Source organism: Fusarium fujikuroi, chromosome FFUJ_chr03 (assembly GCF_900079805.1).
Source record: "Fusarium fujikuroi IMI 58289 draft genome, chromosome FFUJ_chr03".
Classification (NCBI taxonomy): domain Eukaryota; kingdom Fungi; phylum Ascomycota; class Sordariomycetes; order Hypocreales; family Nectriaceae; genus Fusarium; species Fusarium fujikuroi.
The window spans coordinates 2,692,803-2,711,946 of NC_036624.1; the positions used below are offsets into that span (position 1 = coordinate 2,692,803).

The 19,144-nt window shown below is 50.2% G+C and overlaps 5 protein-coding genes; 3 read left to right on the forward strand and 2 right to left on the reverse strand.

Annotated features, from left to right (window-relative positions):
* Positions 1 to 351: 351 nt before the first annotated feature.
* FFUJ_02947 (related to 2-dehydropantoate 2-reductase family protein) lies at positions 352 to 1,537 on the reverse strand (the record flags this gene model as incomplete). XM_023574737.1 has 3 exons in its annotated part: positions 352 to 507; positions 653 to 1,299; positions 1,348 to 1,537. 3 exons carry the CDS (start codon positions 1,535 to 1,537, stop codon positions 352 to 354), a joined length of 993 nt encoding a protein of 330 aa, XP_023428038.1.
* Positions 1,538 to 2,304: 767 nt separating this feature from the next.
* On the forward strand, positions 2,305 to 4,725 carry FFUJ_02948 (related to long chain fatty alcohol oxidase; the record flags this gene model as incomplete). XM_023574738.1 has 4 exons in its annotated part: positions 2,305 to 2,687; positions 2,737 to 3,826; positions 3,876 to 4,046; positions 4,096 to 4,725. The coding sequence occupies 4 exons, from the start codon at positions 2,305 to 2,307 to the stop codon at positions 4,723 to 4,725; spliced, it is 2,274 nt and encodes a 757-aa protein (XP_023428039.1).
* A 6,484-nt stretch (positions 4,726 to 11,209) lies between these two features.
* FFUJ_02949 (uncharacterized protein) lies at positions 11,210 to 12,259 on the forward strand (the record flags this gene model as incomplete). Its single annotated transcript, XM_023574740.1, has 1 exon — positions 11,210 to 12,259. One exon carries the CDS (start codon positions 11,210 to 11,212, stop codon positions 12,257 to 12,259), a length of 1,050 nt encoding a protein of 349 aa, XP_023428040.1.
* A 1,958-nt stretch (positions 12,260 to 14,217) lies between these two features.
* Positions 14,218 to 15,880, reverse strand: FFUJ_02950 (related to fluconazole resistance protein (FLU1); the record flags this gene model as incomplete). XM_023574741.1 has 4 exons in its annotated part: positions 14,218 to 14,596; positions 14,647 to 14,785; positions 14,835 to 14,882; positions 14,935 to 15,880. 4 exons carry the CDS (start codon positions 15,878 to 15,880, stop codon positions 14,218 to 14,220), a joined length of 1,512 nt encoding a protein of 503 aa, XP_023428041.1.
* Positions 15,881 to 16,737: 857 nt separating this feature from the next.
* On the forward strand, positions 16,738 to 19,043 carry FFUJ_02951 (related to acetamidase regulatory protein; the record flags this gene model as incomplete). XM_023574742.1 has 3 exons in its annotated part: positions 16,738 to 16,816; positions 16,892 to 18,005; positions 18,053 to 19,043. 3 exons carry the CDS (start codon positions 16,738 to 16,740, stop codon positions 19,041 to 19,043), a joined length of 2,184 nt encoding a protein of 727 aa, XP_023428799.1.
* Positions 19,044 to 19,144: the final 101 nt, after the last annotated feature.

Consider the following 19,144-nt stretch of genomic DNA (forward strand, 5'->3'; position numbering starts at 1 on the left):
TTTCTCGAGGGAGGATATATGATAGTATAACTTTATAATGCTACGATCCGGGCCCGATTGAGTCCTGGCTATGATTCTCATGAATTTCTCCTTGCTAGATTTTCTTCGCGGGATATTTGATCTTGATAAGAGGTGCGGATGGTGTGATGGCTAGTGACTGAAGAGGTGCGACGGTTTTTGTACAGATGATGCTAGTTACCTACTATGTAGGCACTAGAATATTTTGACTCAGTTGTCTTAGAGAATGCCAGGTTCTTAAGGGCTGACATGGGATCGGGCCCACACCAGAGCTATCCTTCTGAGCAGCTCAAAGCAAACTTCTCATTTGGAACTACTGATGAACATTCTACATCATCTCGTCTCTGAAACATCTTTCTTGCTGTGGAGCTTCCACTGATAGCTACTTGCTAGAGAGTAGTGATTCTGAAGAATCGGGGTTGGTACTCGACGTGCCTGAGCAGCTCTAAGCGGTTCGCCGAGGAGGTTTTCTACCTCAATGTATTGTTCCTGAGGGAGATTTAGCACGGTTTTCTTCTGAGTAAGGAATGTTGATAACATGTGGATCATGGCTATGGTGTGTTTGTAGGGATGAGCTGAAAAGGGGGGGGGTCATGAGGTGCCGAGTAGGCAGGCATGGACTGAGAACACTGACCTTTCTAACATCTATCAACATACTGGGTGATACATGAGCATCAATAGGTTCTGTCACAATCGTTGCTTCTACCATCTCATCTGTAAGCTCCTGTCCATAAGCTGCGGCTGCAGCTTGTATTTCTTTCATGCCAGGCCGTATAACCTCGTCAACGAGGCCAGGACAAAGCTGCATATCACCAGTGTCCAGTCTTGTCAGAGCACCAACTGGGTTGTAGACAGCATTATAGAGGAGCTTCTTCCATCTAGAAAAGGTGACGTTATCATCGTAGTGGCAAGTGCAGCGTCCTCCAGCATTGAAGCGTGCTACAAGATCCTTTGCTCGCTCAGCAGCGTTGCCAGAGTCTTCAAAGGGGCCAATACGCAGCTCATCGTGCAGATTGTGTTCGATTATGCCAGATTTGGGCTCCGAGGAACCACACATACTGATACCAGAGAGAATTACATTATCTGGAAATGCCTCCTGGACAGGAACTTGAATGTTGAGTCCATTCTGAAGGAGCAAGATGGTGGTGTGTCCGGCCGTAACGGCAGGGCGTATCAGATCAGCCACCGGTGTAGAGATGACTGGTATGTTCTTGGTGGCACAGATAATGTAGTCGAAGGGTGAGATGCTGGACTTGGAGGCATCAGGAATAGATGGTAGGACTGTATCAAGATTAGCTGATGGATGATCTGAGACTCGAAGTAACTTACTCTCGGTTGGCCTGAAGCTTAGAATTTGACCATGATCGACAGAATTGATGGTGAATCCTCGCTCTTTGACTATCTGATAGCTTGAGCGCAGCACAGCTGTAACCTCAGCCCGGCCTCCGAACTCGAGGTTGAGGGCTGCTATACAGCCTATTCCCCCACAGCCGACGAGTAGAATTCTTGCCTTATCCATTGGGACTCTTTGGTGTTGCCATCAATGCTGAAAGAAAAGTTCAATCCAGAGGTATTGAGTTCCAGTCTCGATATCATGGTTGTTGAGAGGGCGCACATGCTGCATGCGGGGCCGGCTACGGACCGGTATCTCAGTTAAGGCATTTGACATGATTGGGCGACTAGTCAAGGAGAGTAATAAGCAGCAGGTAGTCTCCGAATCTTCTGTGTGGTTATACAGTTCGATATAATATCGCCAAATTAAGTGCTGGGAGATTGTCTAGATTGTGTGCCTGCGTATATGAAACGTTGGCATCGGATGCAATTCGATTATTTTGTCTTGCCCGTTCGATTCTGATCCTTGCGACGTCAAACATGCTTTTTCTCTCTCGCAAACTAAACCTTGAGAGGACATCTATCACAAGACCTGCAACGGTTACCGAGGATCCCTTTGTTCAATATGTTTCCTCTCCTACGACCTTTCCCCTTTTGGAGCTTCCCCTCATTTTCCCACATACTGTACATACCAGTAGAGAAGGGATATCAGTTTATGGTTGTTAGTTGCTTGTTACCTCTAGCTCCCTAGGTAGGCTCTCCCTACCCCAGTCCCGGGTCACCTAAACGAAGTCCCCCTAGTGGCACGGGCCAGACGTTCTCGCTTCAACTGCTGGTCTCATTCGTACATAAGTTAATGAATGTCTTGGTCTTGTGTGAAGCGAATGTGAGACAGAATCGTCTCAAACTCTCTCCTCGTCCAACTGCTTCCCTCATTTTGACCATCATCATATCATGACCGTTCCACAACCGATTTCTCCTCGTCCTCAGGCTCCTATTGCCACAGCTTTGCCCAATGCTCCACCAACCGACTTCTTTTCTCCTGTTCAATGGGATGTCTTCTTTGCACTTGTCGACGGTGTCTTGCCCTCCATCACCTCAGAGTCTGATGTGATCGACGATCAGGCTCAGATTCAGCTTCCAGACCATCAAGTCAATGCTGTCCTCGATCGTAGTGCCGAGGCTCTGGCAGCCCCAGCGACTAGAGACAATATCCGTGCCTTTCTCCGTGATAGGCCTGTCAATGATGCTCGCTTTAGAGATAACCTCATGAGGACCCTAGCCATATCCCCGCCCGACCAACTCAAACGCCTTGCTGGGTTATTGAGCTTGATGTCGTGAGTACAACTAAACGGGCCATGCTTCCATTCGTTTCACGTCACTAAGTTTTTTCCCCCCCTCAAGCACCCGTCCTGGTAGCTACTTCATCACCGGCTACTGGCAACCAATATACAACCAGCCCACCCACGTCCGCGAAGCCATCCTCAAATCATGGGCCACGTCTCCTAAGGAACGCTGGTCCGCTCTGGCCAAAACGATGTCTGCCATGTCTTTCAAGGCATATTCTCAAACCAGTTCGGCTCTCTACCAGCTCTCGGGCTACTCAGATGCCCCCAAGGACTGGCAGCCCAAGGAAACCTTCAACTATGACTTTCTTCAGATCGAGCCCGGCGACGACGCACATGCCATAGAGACCGATGTTGTCATTATCGGTTCCGGCTGTGGCGGAGGTGTCTGTGCCAAGAATCTAGCAGAGGCTGGCCACAAAGTCATTGTCGTGGATAAGGCCTATCACTACCCTTCAACACACCTCCCCATGGCTCAGGATGCCGCCTGTGCTCACCTCTACGACAACGCGGGCTTCTTTTTGACGGAAGACTCTGGTTGTACCGTCACTTCTGGCAGTGCATGGGGTGGGGGAGGTACCGTCAACTGGAGCGTATGTCTCAAGCCCCAAGACTTTGTGCGAGAGGAATGGGCGGATGAGGGCCTTCCTTTCTTCACATCCGCAGATTTCGACGAGTGTCTAGACCGTGTGTGGGAGTTTCAAGGGGCTGGCACTGACCGGATACGCCACAATCACCGAAACAGAGTCCTTCTAAATGGCTCAAACAAGCTCGGCTGGACGGCACGTCCAGCTCCCGTCAACACGGGAGGGAGGGAGCACTTCTGTGGCCAGTGTCACCTTGGCTGTGGCCTGGCCGAAAAGCGAGGGCCAGCTGTGAGCTGGTTACCGGACGCTGCCAAGGCCGGCTCTCAGTTCATGGAAGGATTTCAGGTCGACAAGATCCTGTTTGATTATGACGGGCAGACTGCCATTGGCATCGAGGGAGAGTGGGTGTCGAGAGGTAGTGCAGGTGACATGAATGACGCGAACAACAGAATCAAGAGACGGGTCATAGTCAGGGCCAAGAAGGTAATCCTTGCAGCCGGCTCATTATGGAGCCCGATCGTCCTCAAGAACAGCGGTATTACTGTGCGTGTCCCTGTCAGCAGTGAGCAGAGGTTATAGCTAACCCGTCTAGAATCCGAATGTGGGAGCTAATTTGCACCTTCATCCTTGCAACTTTGTCACAGCAGTATGGAAGGAGGAAACGATACCTTGGGAGGGAGGCATTATCACCAGCTACTGTCCCCAGTTTGACAACGTCGACGGTAGTGGATACGGAACGAAGCTGGAAACGACGTGCATGGTGGTGAGTAACAAGTCCAGTATTGTCGTCGAATCATCTTGACTCGTCATAGCCATTCACAATTCTGTCGCAACCGTCATGGACCAGCGGCCTAGATGCAAAACTCCATATGACAAAGTTGCGTCACATGAACGCTTGGATATCGTTGACCAGAGATCGTGACGCAGGCAGCGTCTTTCCAGACCCCACGACTGGTCGACCTCGCATTGACTATACTCCCTCGGACTATGATCGAGCCCATACCATCCAGGGGGTGGAGGCTTTGGCTAAGATATGCTATGTCACGGGAGCAGTCGAGATACGTCCTCTTCTTAAGGGCCTGGAGCCCTTTGTGCGCAGGGGAGAGACGTCCTCGGAGCATTCGCTCGACTCCAAAGGCTCAGTGGCCGATCCAGAGACCACTGACCCAGCCTTTGCCGCCTGGCTCAGCCGCGTCCGCGAAGTGGGCAACAAACCACCGACGGCCCCTTGGAGCTCAGCCCATCAGATGGGCACGTGCCGCATGAGCGCGAGCAGCGATGAGGGCGTGGTTGATGGGAAGGGAAGGGTCTGGGGCACGGATAACCTTTACGTCGCAGATGGAAGCGTGTTTCCCAGCGCCAGTGGCGTGAATCCCATGATCACCATTATGGCCATCGCGGATTGGATATCACGCGGCGTGGACGCAGACCTGAGGGCGTGAGGGGTAGTGATTGTGATACGGCAAGACAGGAAAGGCGATATAGCTGTAGCTGTAGCTGTAGCTGTATCTGTGTGTAATTTTATTGTTATCCTATCAACGACTGGATGTTATCTCCCGAGAGACATGCAAGGGATTTGATAGAGCCATGGTCGGCGGTACAGTACAATACCTTGACTGGTCTTCGAGTCCACATTAGTCAACCTGCCCCTGAGCACCGATTTCCTAGTAATGAAGTGCCATTAACTCGTAAACAAGGACTAGTGAAGGCTTTGCTTCCGTCGGCAATTCTTGGATTCGTTGGTCTGCACCACGCATAGTAAACTCGGAGTCATTTCATGGCCGAAACACATCCGGCTTGAATACCACCAAAGACATTCTTCCAGCGATACAACGAGGCTTGAGCCACGGCCATGTCATGTGGCCAACGTATAGACAACGAGCTATGGGGTGCAAGTAAGGTGAGTGTACAGTACAAGTGAGGCAAAACGGCTTCGCTTAGACTGTTTGCATCTGCCTTGGCTCCTGGATATAGGGTAAATTTTGGTTGGTGACTTGAGAACTAGGCAACCCTCGAACCAGCAGACCTTGGAAAAGTAGCCATCGGCGTTTCAATGGCCCTAGATCGTATCCAAGGGAGCGGTTGCTGGTGCCACGTCTTGGATGGAACTTCAAGTGAGGCTCTCAACGGTCTTGGAGTTCTCGGTACCGGTAGCGTAGGCCTCCTGCCTTTCCAGAGGATAAAGGCTCCAGTGCGGGGAACGGCTCGCCACAAGCGAGCACAGCCACCCGGAGATCTGCAAAAGCCACGCCCGACTTGAATCCAGTGCCGGGCCAGGATCACCGGCATTAGCGGGTGAGTTGTGCTCAGCTGTTCAAGGGACAATTGACAACAGCTGTCGCTGCCACTGTCACTATTATGGTTGTGAGTCAAGGTGACGCTTTGAAGATTAGATGTGGGATTGTTTCAGATATCGACGTCACGCTTCGATTAATGGCTGCCATCGTTGCAATTCCCAACACAAAAGTGACAAGCAGGTGTACTCGACCTGGTTGGAATTTTCGTAGTAGCGGTTTGTGGTTTACAGAATGCAGATTATCTCAAGATACAAAGAGAACAATCTCATTTTGTCTACAGAGCTACTAATTATAAATCAATCGATTAATATGAGTTCCCATACATGTCTTAGTCTTTTGTGCTATTCGAATACCACTTCAGCCCTGTCTCGGTAGCCACTGAACCTAGGATCTACGACAGCCACAAGTACTAGCACTGGTAGGAGCCCGGAGTGTCTGTAGTGTAGGTGGTTAGCCGTCAGATTTCTCCAGCGCCATCCTGTGCTTGCCGTCAAGCATTTTGTCAAGTGTATACGAAAATACTTCGACGTTGACTAACAAAGTCGGTAAAGGAAAATGCGGGTCAATCTCCCAATCTTTCAGACTCATGCCGGGCGCATTTCCTAATTAGGATCAATATCCTTGACATTTCAGCCACTTTACGGACTTGTCCGCCAAGTGGCCGGCCGGCTTGAGTGGGTCCTTGCTGTCATCGGGTCCGCTCCGCTCCGGCCTCTCAATGCTTAGTAGGTAGACTTAGCAAATCCATTAAAATTCATCATTGATGTTCGAATTTTGAAATTCGCGTTATTTTTGGCAACATTTATCTGCGTTCCCAGAGTTTTACACAGTAAAGCAGTGGGTCGGGACTAGTAGTGCGGAAATATCAATTTACAATGGAGGTTTCCTGGGCATGGGTAGTCGTGTAACATTTATCGTACCCTAGAAGCAGGGATAATGAAGGCAACAACCCTTTCACAACCAAATAGCCATGGCCACAATTGAGAGGGCGAAGTGTATGGTCGCATGTTTAGTTGCAGGACTACATTCCGGCTGATGAGGTAGCTGATCAGGCTATTGAGCAGGTCAATGGGCGGACATACGCCGCGAGGCTTCCTATAGTCATGCCTGACTATTAACGGATCAATCTCGTCAACCCGGAATGCCATGTATGTAGGCAAAACCATAAAGCGAGCTATGTTCCGTGAACCTCGTGACTATCCAGCGATGTCACCTCGGCATAGCCAATGGCGGTCCAAGCCCATGGAGCAGAGAAACTTCTGACCCTGGATTGAGGTGCCAGAAATAACTAGCTGAGAGACCAGGAGACTGACTAAGTTATGCTAAAACTGTCTACGTGTTTTTCAACTCGAGATAGAAGTCGTCGCTTTTTCTTGCCTCACCCAGGGCGGCTACAGAGGCGTTGTGAAACCTGGGGTTCTGGCAGTCACCCACCACTACAATGATAGCGAACCGTTTAGTTAGAGCCCATGAAACAAAATGCGGCCTGACTTTTCCATGTGACTCATGACGAACATAGGAGAAAAATCCTGCGGGCTACAAGTGAACGGCCACCTCTGAAGAACAGAAACGGGCTTCTCTGTCGCCTGCATTTCCCATTTCCCATGTGCGTGCGTGCATGCATATTCATGCATTATCAGGCCCTGTAGAGGAAAGGCAGAATTGAAGAATTGTAGATGCCTATTCCGTCTTTTGAGATATCTATCAAACTTCGATACTACCTATGTACTATGGGGTAAGAATCAACGTATCATGCACCAGTCATAGTACGTACCCAATAGCGACAAGCACTTTTGAGTCCAAAAATAGTACAGGGTACCACGGAGACTGCGCCACAATACCGGGCTAGTGGCACACCTGGATCCATTTTCTAGGGTTCCTGGCTCTCTCTCTCTCTTTCTCCCAATACCACTGTCTTTTCAGCACCTGGTATCGGTACTTTTCAGAAGGCACTTTGGAAGTTGCACGTGCATCTGTTGATTCTTTTTTCCCTTGGAGTCTTGGTTCCGGCGCGCGGCCGAGCGATCAGTGGATCCATCCATCCATCCATCCATCTTGGGACCCAAGCTCCAAGACATACACACTATGGTACTATGTACAGTCGGTGATTGACGTGCAATCAACTTCCTTCAGCTACGCGTCTTTGAGCGCGTCGTACATATCATTCATTTCACCATCATCTAGTACTCATGGCCTGAGGCAAGGTCATTGGCGACGCAGTCATGCAAGAGTAGATTACCTGATGCTGTGATGCTTCTAGAACTGCACCACGAGCTCCAACAACAGGACGGAAAAGGGTGACCAGACCCCTTGCCTATACCCTTTCCTCCAAGAACAAACAGGGGGGTCACCTCGATGTTGGGTCTTGGTGCCTGTTCTCTGGAATGCATCACGCCTCCAAAAGTCTATAGCGGATCGGGCCAAGACGAGACAAGACAGCCATTTTTCGACTCCAATACAAACTCTGCACAAAGGGCCAGGCGCCTATTACTACGCATGGTCTTGTCAAAGTCGCTCATATTCCACTTTGGGACTGGCTTTTCCATCGACTCCATGACCCTTTGCCTGGTCTTCCCAGCTCTCTTTGTCTTGAGCCATCTCTGAGCGGTGATTGGCTATGGAGACTTGAGCCGAGAAGTGTCCCTAGCTCTGATTGGTTCATATTGTTAAGATCTGAGCCAATCACAGACTGTAAGAGCACTTTCACGAGAGCCTCACCTCACGTCTGACACTAGCATGGATGACTCTTCTTCGTACCAGGACATTGACGGGCTCTCATTCCTCTCCAGTCTTTTGGGAGCCACCCTGGCTCCTGATCTAGCCCCCGTGCTCCTTCCCTTTCTCACATTTGGATAAGTGTCCTCTCCTTTCTGGTATCCAGGCACAGAGTTATCCAAGATGCATGGATCATGTCCCTCGACCTTGGACTCTTGAAGCAACGGGATGAAGTTTCATGGCCAACCACATAGTGAGAAGTCTATTTTCCCCTTAAAGACGAGACGGGAACGACGGGAGCGACCGCTACCTTATGGAACCCGAGCCGTTGAAGGTGAAGATACCCCTTATTAGATATCCATCAATGCTGAGGAATAGGGCGCAACACGGGGAAACAAGGCTGCTCTGGTGGTCGTGGGAGTGTAATTCCCTCACTTTCCAAGGCACGGTCCGTAAAAAATTTCATGATAATATTCAAGGTAGGGGAATAGCGGCTCACATCACAGAGGTGGGTGTGATACTGGGAACTAAACCAGCTACAGAATGCATGCAACTGCTTCGAAAAGCCGAGCATTCGTGCGTCTACTACCCATCTAGTGCAAGTGTCATCTCATGAGTATGCGTATGCGCATGCAGGTCATCTCATAAGATGCTTCTGGACGAAGCGTTCGCTGAATCCCATTGACAGAATCGTAATGACATTGTTATTACCATCATTTCGCCAGCTGAAGATCCTGGGGGCATCAGCCAACCCCGGGCACAATATTGGCATTGATCTCACCGAGCGTAGTGTCGATTAGGGTGTGATGGACGAGTCGTGCGAGTTCCTCGGATGGTAACTTGTGGGACGCGGGATACCGGAGCGCATGAATGCCTGAGAGCGAGGGCACTAATAGGCGAAAACGCCAGTGTCTTCTGTGGAAACGGCCATATCCGCCCTCGAGGCTTTACTGAATTCTGAAGGCCGCATAAGCGGCGCTTCAAAGTCCCCTTCCTCAAAGGTTTCTATATGCTTGCGATGGCGGGCTACGGAAACACTTGGCAGGCAGCGCAACAAAATATGCCGAAGGGCCATGAGCCCACTACGTACGGGACTGGAATGAAACAGAGAGTAGGAGGACTCATCAACCATCGATCGGCCCAGGAGCAGGTTGCATAATCTCGCCATAAAGCGTGCCGACCTGTGCGATCAGTCTCTTCTGTACGGGTTTGTGTAAAGGTGAAAGTGGCCTGCTAGCTTGGACTAAACACTAAGCTGCAGGAACATAACTTATCACTTTTCAACTTTTTCCTGCTGATATACTACCAAGTGTGGTTTCGTTGAAGGTCCATGTCAGTTAGAGGAAGGATACTGCACAGGGGCTAGGCCTGGTCTTTGATCAAGGTGCGTACACGGACACATATAAACCAGACTGGTGGAAAGGACGGCATTAATAAGAGACCAGGATCAAAGACAGGGAATATGAAGAAGCGCCGGCGTTTGTTTCGTTTCCTGTTTCCTGACAGGAGAGCGCCTAGGGCAGGGCATGGTAGGCTTTGAAGTGTGGTAAGACGTCAAATGGCAAGATTTGTGGGAGGGGGGGAAGGTGATATTGATTCATAGAGTCGAGATCAGATACTCCTTGAAACCTGCTTTTCGATTGCCCAAGTTGTATTGAAGCAATGACGAGGGAGTGAGTTTCTTTGATCCAAGTGACAGACATTTGTGATGTGACTTACGGACGGAAGAAGCGGGTACATGGACACAGTAGCACTCCAAGTACCAGTACTTGAAGAGAACGCCACACCCACACAGCAAAAACCCTTTCCAGATTTTTTTTTGGCCCTACGTGAGTATCTAGACCAGGGTTCATTCACGCGCTGTGAGTCAATGTCAATGCCCTATAGACTATAGTAACAGTGTGAGAAAGATAAGAAGAAGAAGGAAGAAGACGAAAACCCCCGATTTTTGTGCCGTCTGCATGCATTCTTTCAGCTGTCAAGGTATCCATGTATAGGATGCTACATACAAACTCTCAGCGGACGATACGCAAGGTACGGTATGTAAGTATTGCCTCTCGGATATAATAAGCCAGCATATGCAGGTCAACACAGCCGCACGCCTCCTCCGAGCAAAAATGCAGAACCTGACCTGAAATATTGCACACCCTCCGAGACACCCCGGACATGGTCAGTGTGCCGTGCAGCTGCAGATGCATCGCAGATGTGGAAGAGGCCAAAGAGCCTGGCTAGTCTAGTCGGGCTTACGCTGCCCGGGTGGGCTTGGAGGTCGGTGCCCATCATGACCTGTAAGGTGACTTGGTGAGTGAGGTGGCTTGGCTCCCTCCAACAGTGGGCCGCCGCCTATAGCCTCTTCACTAAAATACTAAATACAGGGCTGCCTTTTAGCTCATCAGTCCCCGCTCCGACTTAACCACCAGCACCAGCACCACCAGCGGCTTTTAAGTTACCCACCACCAGCACCACCTCCCAACCCCAAAGTATATCATCTCCCCACACCACCTGCACCCTCCGTTTCCCTTTCCCTCTTCTTCTTCCTTCTTTACGAGCAATTCGTCCTACGTTCTCTTTCTTCTTACTCGGTTGCGGCAGCTTAGCAGGCGATTTCACCTCAAAAAGATCAGACAAGATAATACTATAGTACCGCCCATCAACCTCTACTATCCTACCTATCTACCAATCCTCTCCGAATCCCTGCTCTGCTCCGTCTTCCGACGTTTCTCTTTTTGATATATTATTGTTCGACATTACTTGCACCGTATTCCGCCTTCAACCAGCGATAAACGCAACGCCCAACGTCGACGTTAGACGTTTATTAAAACGTCCTGTTACCGTTTTACGATACCCGCCCCCCGTTCCGCCCTAGCGATAGACATAGACACCCCTGCGCTCCGCTCCGCTTTGGTTCACTAACATGCCCGTCCAACTACTTCCGGCGTCGGCCGCCGCTTTCGCTCCCCGGGCTTCATCAGTCAACGTTGTCTTGGGTTCAAAAGTCGAGCCTTGGCTTACACAGACTCTCAAGCGCATCAACCGAGTCAAGCGTCCCCTCAACTCTGTACCCCAGCATCAGCGGTGCCTCACCGAGACTCTCTCATCACCAAACGCCATCTGGACCTTGACCTCTCTCATGCTGCCCAAGACCCCCGAGTCAGACTTCAAGCGTGATGCCAGCAACCCTCTGGTCGAGGCCATCATGAACTACGAGCTCGTACATGTTGAGGCTTACATTGTTCATGTCGACATGGTTCTACGAAATGAGGTCGCCTACAAACTCACCAAGGACACCATCGATGCTCTCGTCGAGTACCACAAAGAAATCCACTGTGTCGATGCAAAGGCCAATACATACGACTGGACAGACAAGGAGCAGCAATGCAAGAAGCTTCACGACGATTTTGTTCAAGACATCAACAAGTTCGTCTTCCGCACCCACGTCTCTGCTCTCGAGGGTCTCGAGGAGGAGGGTGCTGGTGAACTCCTCTGTGGCAAGAGCGAGGAGGTTAAGAACTGCATCAGTGCTCTTATGAAGCCCCTGCTACCTCCTCCCCCTCCCCGTGTCGTCGAAGTTGTCCGACAACCCACACTGCTCCCTAGCTCTCCTGTCAACAACATGTGGTCGCAACATGGTCTTCACGGCAGTCTTGCTGCTGTTGACTCATGGAGGGTGCTTCCCTCAAGCCCCAGCGTCACATCATCGGCCGACTCAAACACAAGTCCTATCTGGGCGCCCATGACCATGGATGATCTCTCACCTACTCCCGCCTTCACCCAGCCTCACTCTACGGCCGGCTTCTTCTGGAGCTCGCCTCAAGTGACAGCACCCATCCCCGCTCTCCCTCTTCCTAGCATGCTCGCCCCTGCTCAATGTGGCATCGGTATGGGCATGACAGGAATGGGAGGCATGAGCGGCATGGGAGGCTTTGGCTGGGACCGATATCAAGAGTATGCGACCATCATGTGACAACCAGGGCCCCAGGACAGCTATCCAGTGGTGACGACCTCGAGCTATTAATACTGCACCAACCCCTTCCTCGTTTCCCGGAGAAAAGTTGAAGCTCTCAAATTTCGCAGCGGCATAGAACAATCATCCATCATGGGCACGGCATATCGGCGTTTTATTGCATCAGGAACGGTGTTTCGAACAATTTTTATAACAATATCCCCTCTCGCATTGTTTTTATTCTTTATTTATTTTTCATTTTCCCCTTTGTCTTCATAGCAAGCGTTCTTTTGGTTTCGGGGAATCTGGTCTTATCATTCCTCTCCGGGAAACACTCTACAACGGTCGTTCACACAATCTCTACATCGTATCTGGACTTTTCTTTCATCTACCACAACACCACATGGCTGGATCCGGGGGCGGGTATTTGGATGCATTTACAACTGGGCAGGGATCCGATACAGGCGGCTTGTTTTCTTCTGGCCTTTTTCCTTCCGTCATCTTTGGTTCTCAAGAAAAAGACCTACACGCAGCAATGCACGACGCTCGGCTCTAGTCCGAGACAGAAACTTCTCTGTGGATTCTTCGCTGACATCCCCGGGACTTTCTTTTTCCTTCTTCCCCCCCTATTTTCTTTATCTGTTCGGTTTAGAGAGGCTTCTTGGAAGATACCCCTACGGTCGACACACAACTGACACACTCACTTCGCTTCGTTCTTTGGCTTGCTTCCCGATTCACGACGATATTATTTTAATGACGACCTCTTCTACGACTCGATGACGAATGACTACTTCTTTTCAGACATGATACGATTTACGAGCGAAATCACAAATAATCGGCTTGACGTCGAAACTTGACTTCTTTTCGGAAGAGTATCGAGCACTGAACCTCACGCTTCATTCGGCGATATCGAGCCTCGAAGATGGTGACTGGACTGGTTCCAGGACATTGCATCTGAACACAAGGCCGTCTCGACTACATCGCGTACGCCATAAAGGGAATATCTGGGATATCCCTGTAAAGGCTTGACACTGGCTGTCAAACGGGATCACCACCCTGCGCCGATCGACTTTCAGTCTTCGGTGTGAGGAGAACGGAAGGCGGAGTGAAATCATGGGATTCTTCCAATGAGCTGGGCACTGTATTTCTGCTGGGCGGAGTCAGTTGCACAGTCTTCTGTCTAACCCGATCTGCTCCAGCCAGCCATCCCTTGCGCTCAACCGCCCTGTCCGTAGGTGTCCCCATCGCACTGAATGTAGATGAACACACGTTGCCGAGTTGAGGTGAGAACCATCGCGCCAATTGAGCCTGCTAGACGGGCCTCGGCCGGTGGGGGACGCCGCTTTGAGGATAAACGTGTAGTTGCTCACATTTGGGTCGATGGAATGACTGGGACAGGGCAGGGATGGCTGAGGGCAGAATGTAGGATCATCCCCTACAAATCTCTCGCGCCAGATGAGTCATCACGCAGCTCGGCCTGCCAGACTCATCACAAAGCGGAGAGGTAGCTGCAAGAGAGGGGGAATAGTTACTGCTGAGCAGGGCACTCCAACTTCTCTGGACCTTTGAGTCCATCGGCTAAAGATGCTGGTATTTAAGTGGCGTGGAAGGGAAACATGATACGCCCTGGTGGCGGTTCCCTTGCACAAGGACAAGTCTGCTTTGCTACAACGATTCCCTGCTCGTTGTCTTGTCGTTGCAGTATTAGTTAATCTGAACCAAAAAAAAAAAACATGTTCAAATATTTAACTTCTCCCTTTTGTTGTGATGTATTTTGTGACCTATCATGAAGAGTCATTGAGAAGGCTTCAGAAAATTGGCTTGATTAAATATTATTTCATGTTCGCGTCGCAGCCTAAATCTCTTAACTTCCGTCTAGATCAACTCGGCCTATATAACTAAACAGGGTATTTTCCACCTTTTCCTCCGTGATATCAACCATTAAATCCCAGAGAATAATGCCCCTGACTCTCCATCGCTCAGTCCCGGATAGCAAACGCCTCCTTAGCAGTCTTGCTACTACATGCTAGACGCTCACCATATCTGATGAAAACAAAGGGAATGACACCCATCGCCACAGCAATGAATGCGAGGACCGAAGGCGCCCAGTGAAACCCCATGTTATCATACATGCTGTCCGCGGCGAGGGGTAGCGTGGTGGCCCCGACAGATCGCAACATGGCAGCAGCACCGAGGGCAGAGGCAGAATGGCTTCGGAACACGTCGGTGAGATAGTTGGTCATTCCCATGAAGAGGAGCTGGAAACCGAGGCCGAAGAATATACCGCCGAGGCTCGGAATGATGGGACTCCATGACTCCCAGACCGTCCAGCCTAGCCAGAAGAGAGAAATCACCATGCTGAAGATAGTCAGTTGTAGTTGATGACAGTGGGCAATTAGGGGACTCACCAAGGGGAAGCAATGCACGCAAGAGGAAGTCTTCGATAGATATGGTTCTTTGTCCATTCAGCACCAGCAGCAGTTTGCCTGTCATGGTATCGGGTATAAATTGCGAAGACACCCAGAGACAGTACAACACCAACGCAGACTAATACCATGTTAGTATAGAGACGTTCGGTATAGCAGACGAAACTCACATGGAATATACGCAAGCCCTGCCATACCGGGAGAAAGACCATAGAACCCTAGTCGACATTTAGATTGTTTGGCTGAGTCGGGGGGTAGATATCAACATACCTTGGAAAACACGAGGATACGCCTGAAACATGAGGTAAAATACAGAGTAGGCTAAGGTCAAATACACCGAAGTGGATGCAAGGATAGGCTCAGTAAAGAGAAGCTTCATAGGTCGAAGGAAGATCTTGCGGACGTTGAAGGGCTTCAGCTCCAGGGGCTCCTCGTCGGTTGGCCCAGTCTTGTTCTTCTTGTTGTCTTTCTCTTGCCTCTTGATATGGGCCTTGACCATCTTATTATGGAGCACAGGGGCATAAGTCTCTGGGATGGTAATGATGAGAGGAAGACCTGCAATGGCCATCATGCCAGCAATCCAGAATGGCCAGCGCCAGGAGACGGGAGACGAGAAGCCAGACACAATGGGCCCAATGAGAGGACCGATTGTAGTGACGGTCATGTAAAGAGCCATGGCGTTACCTCTAGTCGAAGGATTGTCGAGGATATCAGCGTACAGACCCCCGATGACAGTGGTTGGAGCAGCAGCGTTGATGCCACCGAGAAACCTAAAGACTAGGAGGGCAGCATAGTTGGGTGCGCCCGAACAAGCCAGCATAAAGACGATGTATCCCAGGTAAGTGCCAATGAGGACAGGCCGCCGACCAATGTATTCACTGAGAGGTCCAAAGAGAAGAGGCCCTAGGACATAGCCCACCATATATAGAGAGTTGAGGAGTATGAGGTGAACGGGGTTGGTAATGCTGAACTGCTCGGCGATGATATCGAGAGCTCCCGAGGGCATAGAAGAGCCAAAGTTTCCATTGAAAGTACACGTGAAGCCGGCGATGACAATATGTAGTTTTCTCATACGTGAGAGTTTGAGAGGATCCCAAGATTCTGTGTCAGACCAGCCAGATTCGTCTGAGGAGTCGTGTCTCTTTTCGACGTCTACATTGGGAGAGCCAGCCGGGGCGGAACCGCTGCCGAATAGCTGAGTTTCGTTTCCTCCCATGGTTGATATTGAAGTTAAAGTTGGATCATATTGAGGTGGTTGTTGCAGGCACATCTATCTATATAGTTTGCTTCTCCATGACAGTTCCACAGCAGGTGGATATTAATGGATAAATTATCCAAACAGCCATTTTTCTCAAGTCATCTGATTAGTTTTTCGTTAATGCTCGACTCGAGTTTGTGTGAAGGGCGCAATGGTTTTGGTGATGGCGTCTGAGTCAGATCCTGCTGTGATTGGTTCTCATCGCCGACTCAATATTTTCTATGATGGAGAAGCTTCAGAGGATAACTTCCGAGAAGGAAATGGTAAACAACGATTGGGCAGAATTTCCGAGTCACCAATGAAAAGCCCCTTGTTGGGTAGTTTCTAAATTTCTCCGAGGCAGGGGCGTACTACAGAAATCCGATCGGATGGTCGGCCAATTTGCTTTGGGTGTACAGAGCGCTCTTCTGTGCGCGGCGAAGTTACCTAGGAAAAGAAGGCCGTAAAAGGAGATATGATTATAAACCTCTTGATTAGTACCTACCTTAGAAAGAACACCTTGAAACTTTGTACCAAGGTAGGCACCCAACCAGTGCCTGCAGTGATAGGGAGTCGATGCTTCCTCTTTTTGACAGGGACAACGAAATACAGCAGGCACACTCCACACCGTCCGTAGAACACTAGGTACTTGCCTACCTGACCTTAGTACCTAAACTTCTTCTCGAACTTTTCCAGGTCAGCATGAACTTGTAACCCAGGGCACTTTGAGGCTCCACAGACTTTCACTTCGTAACAACCGAATCGGAAGTATTCTTCTCGGCGAAAAGGGCGTACAGCAGAATACCACCAATACTTACTAAGGTACCGAGGTCACAATGCCCACCGAAAGGCGCAATGCTACTGCCCATGCTCCAACTGGGAATGCTCAGCAAGCTGTCACTAGACGACGAACCAGTATGTTCTGGACACCCCGTTGAGGATGGCGCCAATTATCTTGTGTTTGCACCTTCAGCTGATACATAACAATAGATGGAAGAGCTTGCATAGCTTGCCACCAACGCAAAGTCCGTTGTGATATCCTTGAAAAGGGCACACCTTGCTCTCACTGCCGGATCCAAAATAAGCCCAATTGTACAATATACGAGAAGAAAAAGACAAGATCATCTCGTGCATCTAATTCTCGTCCCAGCCCCGTCCCCCTCCAGCCTCGTTATTCTTCCCAACAGCCTCAGCCTCAGCCTCAGCGACAGCAACCACAACCGCAATGCCTCACAGCTCCTGCGACACCCAGAGCAACGGCAGCCCTCTGGCCGGGAGTGACCATGGATCCGATTGCGCGGCCAAGTTCAAGCACTGGCCATTATCAGCACGACTCTCCCTCCACGATGCAAGACTCTGGCGAGAATGAGGAAACTTACGAGACTCGCAACCTAGCTGATTTTATCGGCCAAGACTTACCCAAAGTCGGCGAGATCTCACGTTCTGAACGCCTCTACTTTATCGGCACCGAGTTCTCGAACCTCAACCATCTCGTGCGTCACAGAGCTCTACGAAGGGATCAAAAGGACGTGTTGCACTTTGGGACGCGTAGACTTGCGAGAAAGGTTCCTACAGTCCCTGAAGAAGCTCTAAAGTTACCCCCTAAAGCCTTGGCTGATGAGCTTGTCACAGCGTATTTTGCCCACGTCAATCCAGGGTTTCCAATTGTCGACGAGGATGAATTCATGACAAGCTACAATGGCTCTGATGTTCCGAAACTAGTGTCCTTACCATTGCTGAACGCCATATTCCTCGTCGGCGCCCATGTACTCTCCTCCACCCGAGAAGACTGTAGGGCCAGCACTTACACCTTCTTCCGTAGAGCCAAAACGCTCTTCGACTACCGCTTCGAGCAGCACCGTGAGACGTACCTCCAAGTTGCTCTCCTATTGACATGGCAGTGTGACAACCTCGAAGATATCGTTGATAACTCATGGCACTGGATCGGAATCGGGGCCCGCACTGCCTTTGGAATGGGCATGCACCGGGACGCCGGTGCCAGTACCCTGAACACCATAGACAAACGTCAATGGGTCCGGCTCTGGTGGTGTCTATTTCAGTTTGACGTCATGGTTTCGGCTTCGTTTGGTCGACCGCAAGCAATGTGAGTAAGAAAAATCTTTTGACCATTCTCATCGTAACATGTTCAAGAAACCTAGAAGAGTCGGACACCCCAATGCTCGACGAAAGTCATTTTCAAGGCATTCCTCATGGCAACCCGACTTTCGCCATCGAGCATACAAAACTGTGCATCATCTTCTCCAAGGCCATGAGACGACGTGTTGCCTTACGAGCCACAGAAGCCGATAGAGCAGCGGCAACCAAGGAAGCTGATGAGGAACTTGCTGAGTTCATAACCCAACTGCCGCAAAGCCTCCAAATCCCACACTCCGACCCGGACACTTGGCAAGCAACTCTTCACCTCTCGTATCACAACTTTCTTACTCTTCTCCACCGACCTCCGCCTCATCAAGATCCGAACCGGTTTTCACCTCACTCTGCCATGGACCACAGCATCTGTGGTGATGCTGTTGTAGCGATAAACTCTATCTTTGAATCTCTCCGCTCAAGGAATTCGTTATGCAATCTGTGGCTGCCTTCCGTCCATGTTCTTTTCACCAGCCTACTGCATGTTGCCAGTGAGCTAAACTCTCCCAATCCTCTCATTGCTGCAAAGTCATCCCGCATGTTTGACTCTCTTATCTACACACTCCGAGATATATCACAGAATTGGATATATGCCAAGAGTCTACTGCGGCTCTTTGAGGAACGGACTATGTGGAAAAAGAGACAGAGAGGGCATGTACTAGGATCATCTGAAGATCGGACCATTCAACAAAGTCAAGAGTCTCCAACTACTCGTACGGGCGCTTCTGAGTTTTCGCTGCGCCCTGATCCTCTAGGTGTCCCCAGTATCATGGGCGATGCTCCATCAACTCTTCAGTCATCTTCTGCCCCAGTACCTGAACCAGCATACGGCTTTGATTTCGACTTCGGTGTGCACCAGGGTCTTTCATATGGCGAGGGCTTTTCAAACGGCCTTGACATAGCCGGGAATGGGAGCGAGGCCATGAATCTGCTCCCTGTGCCTTCGGTATTGGAGTTTCTACTGGCTGGTGTCGATAATCAGTATGACTTCTGATTGGACGGCGATCAACCAAGTAATTGTGCCTTTTCGCTGCAGTATTGTGTATGCAAGTCTTCAACGCAGCAGGTAGGGGCTGGAAACTAGGATGTGGCCTG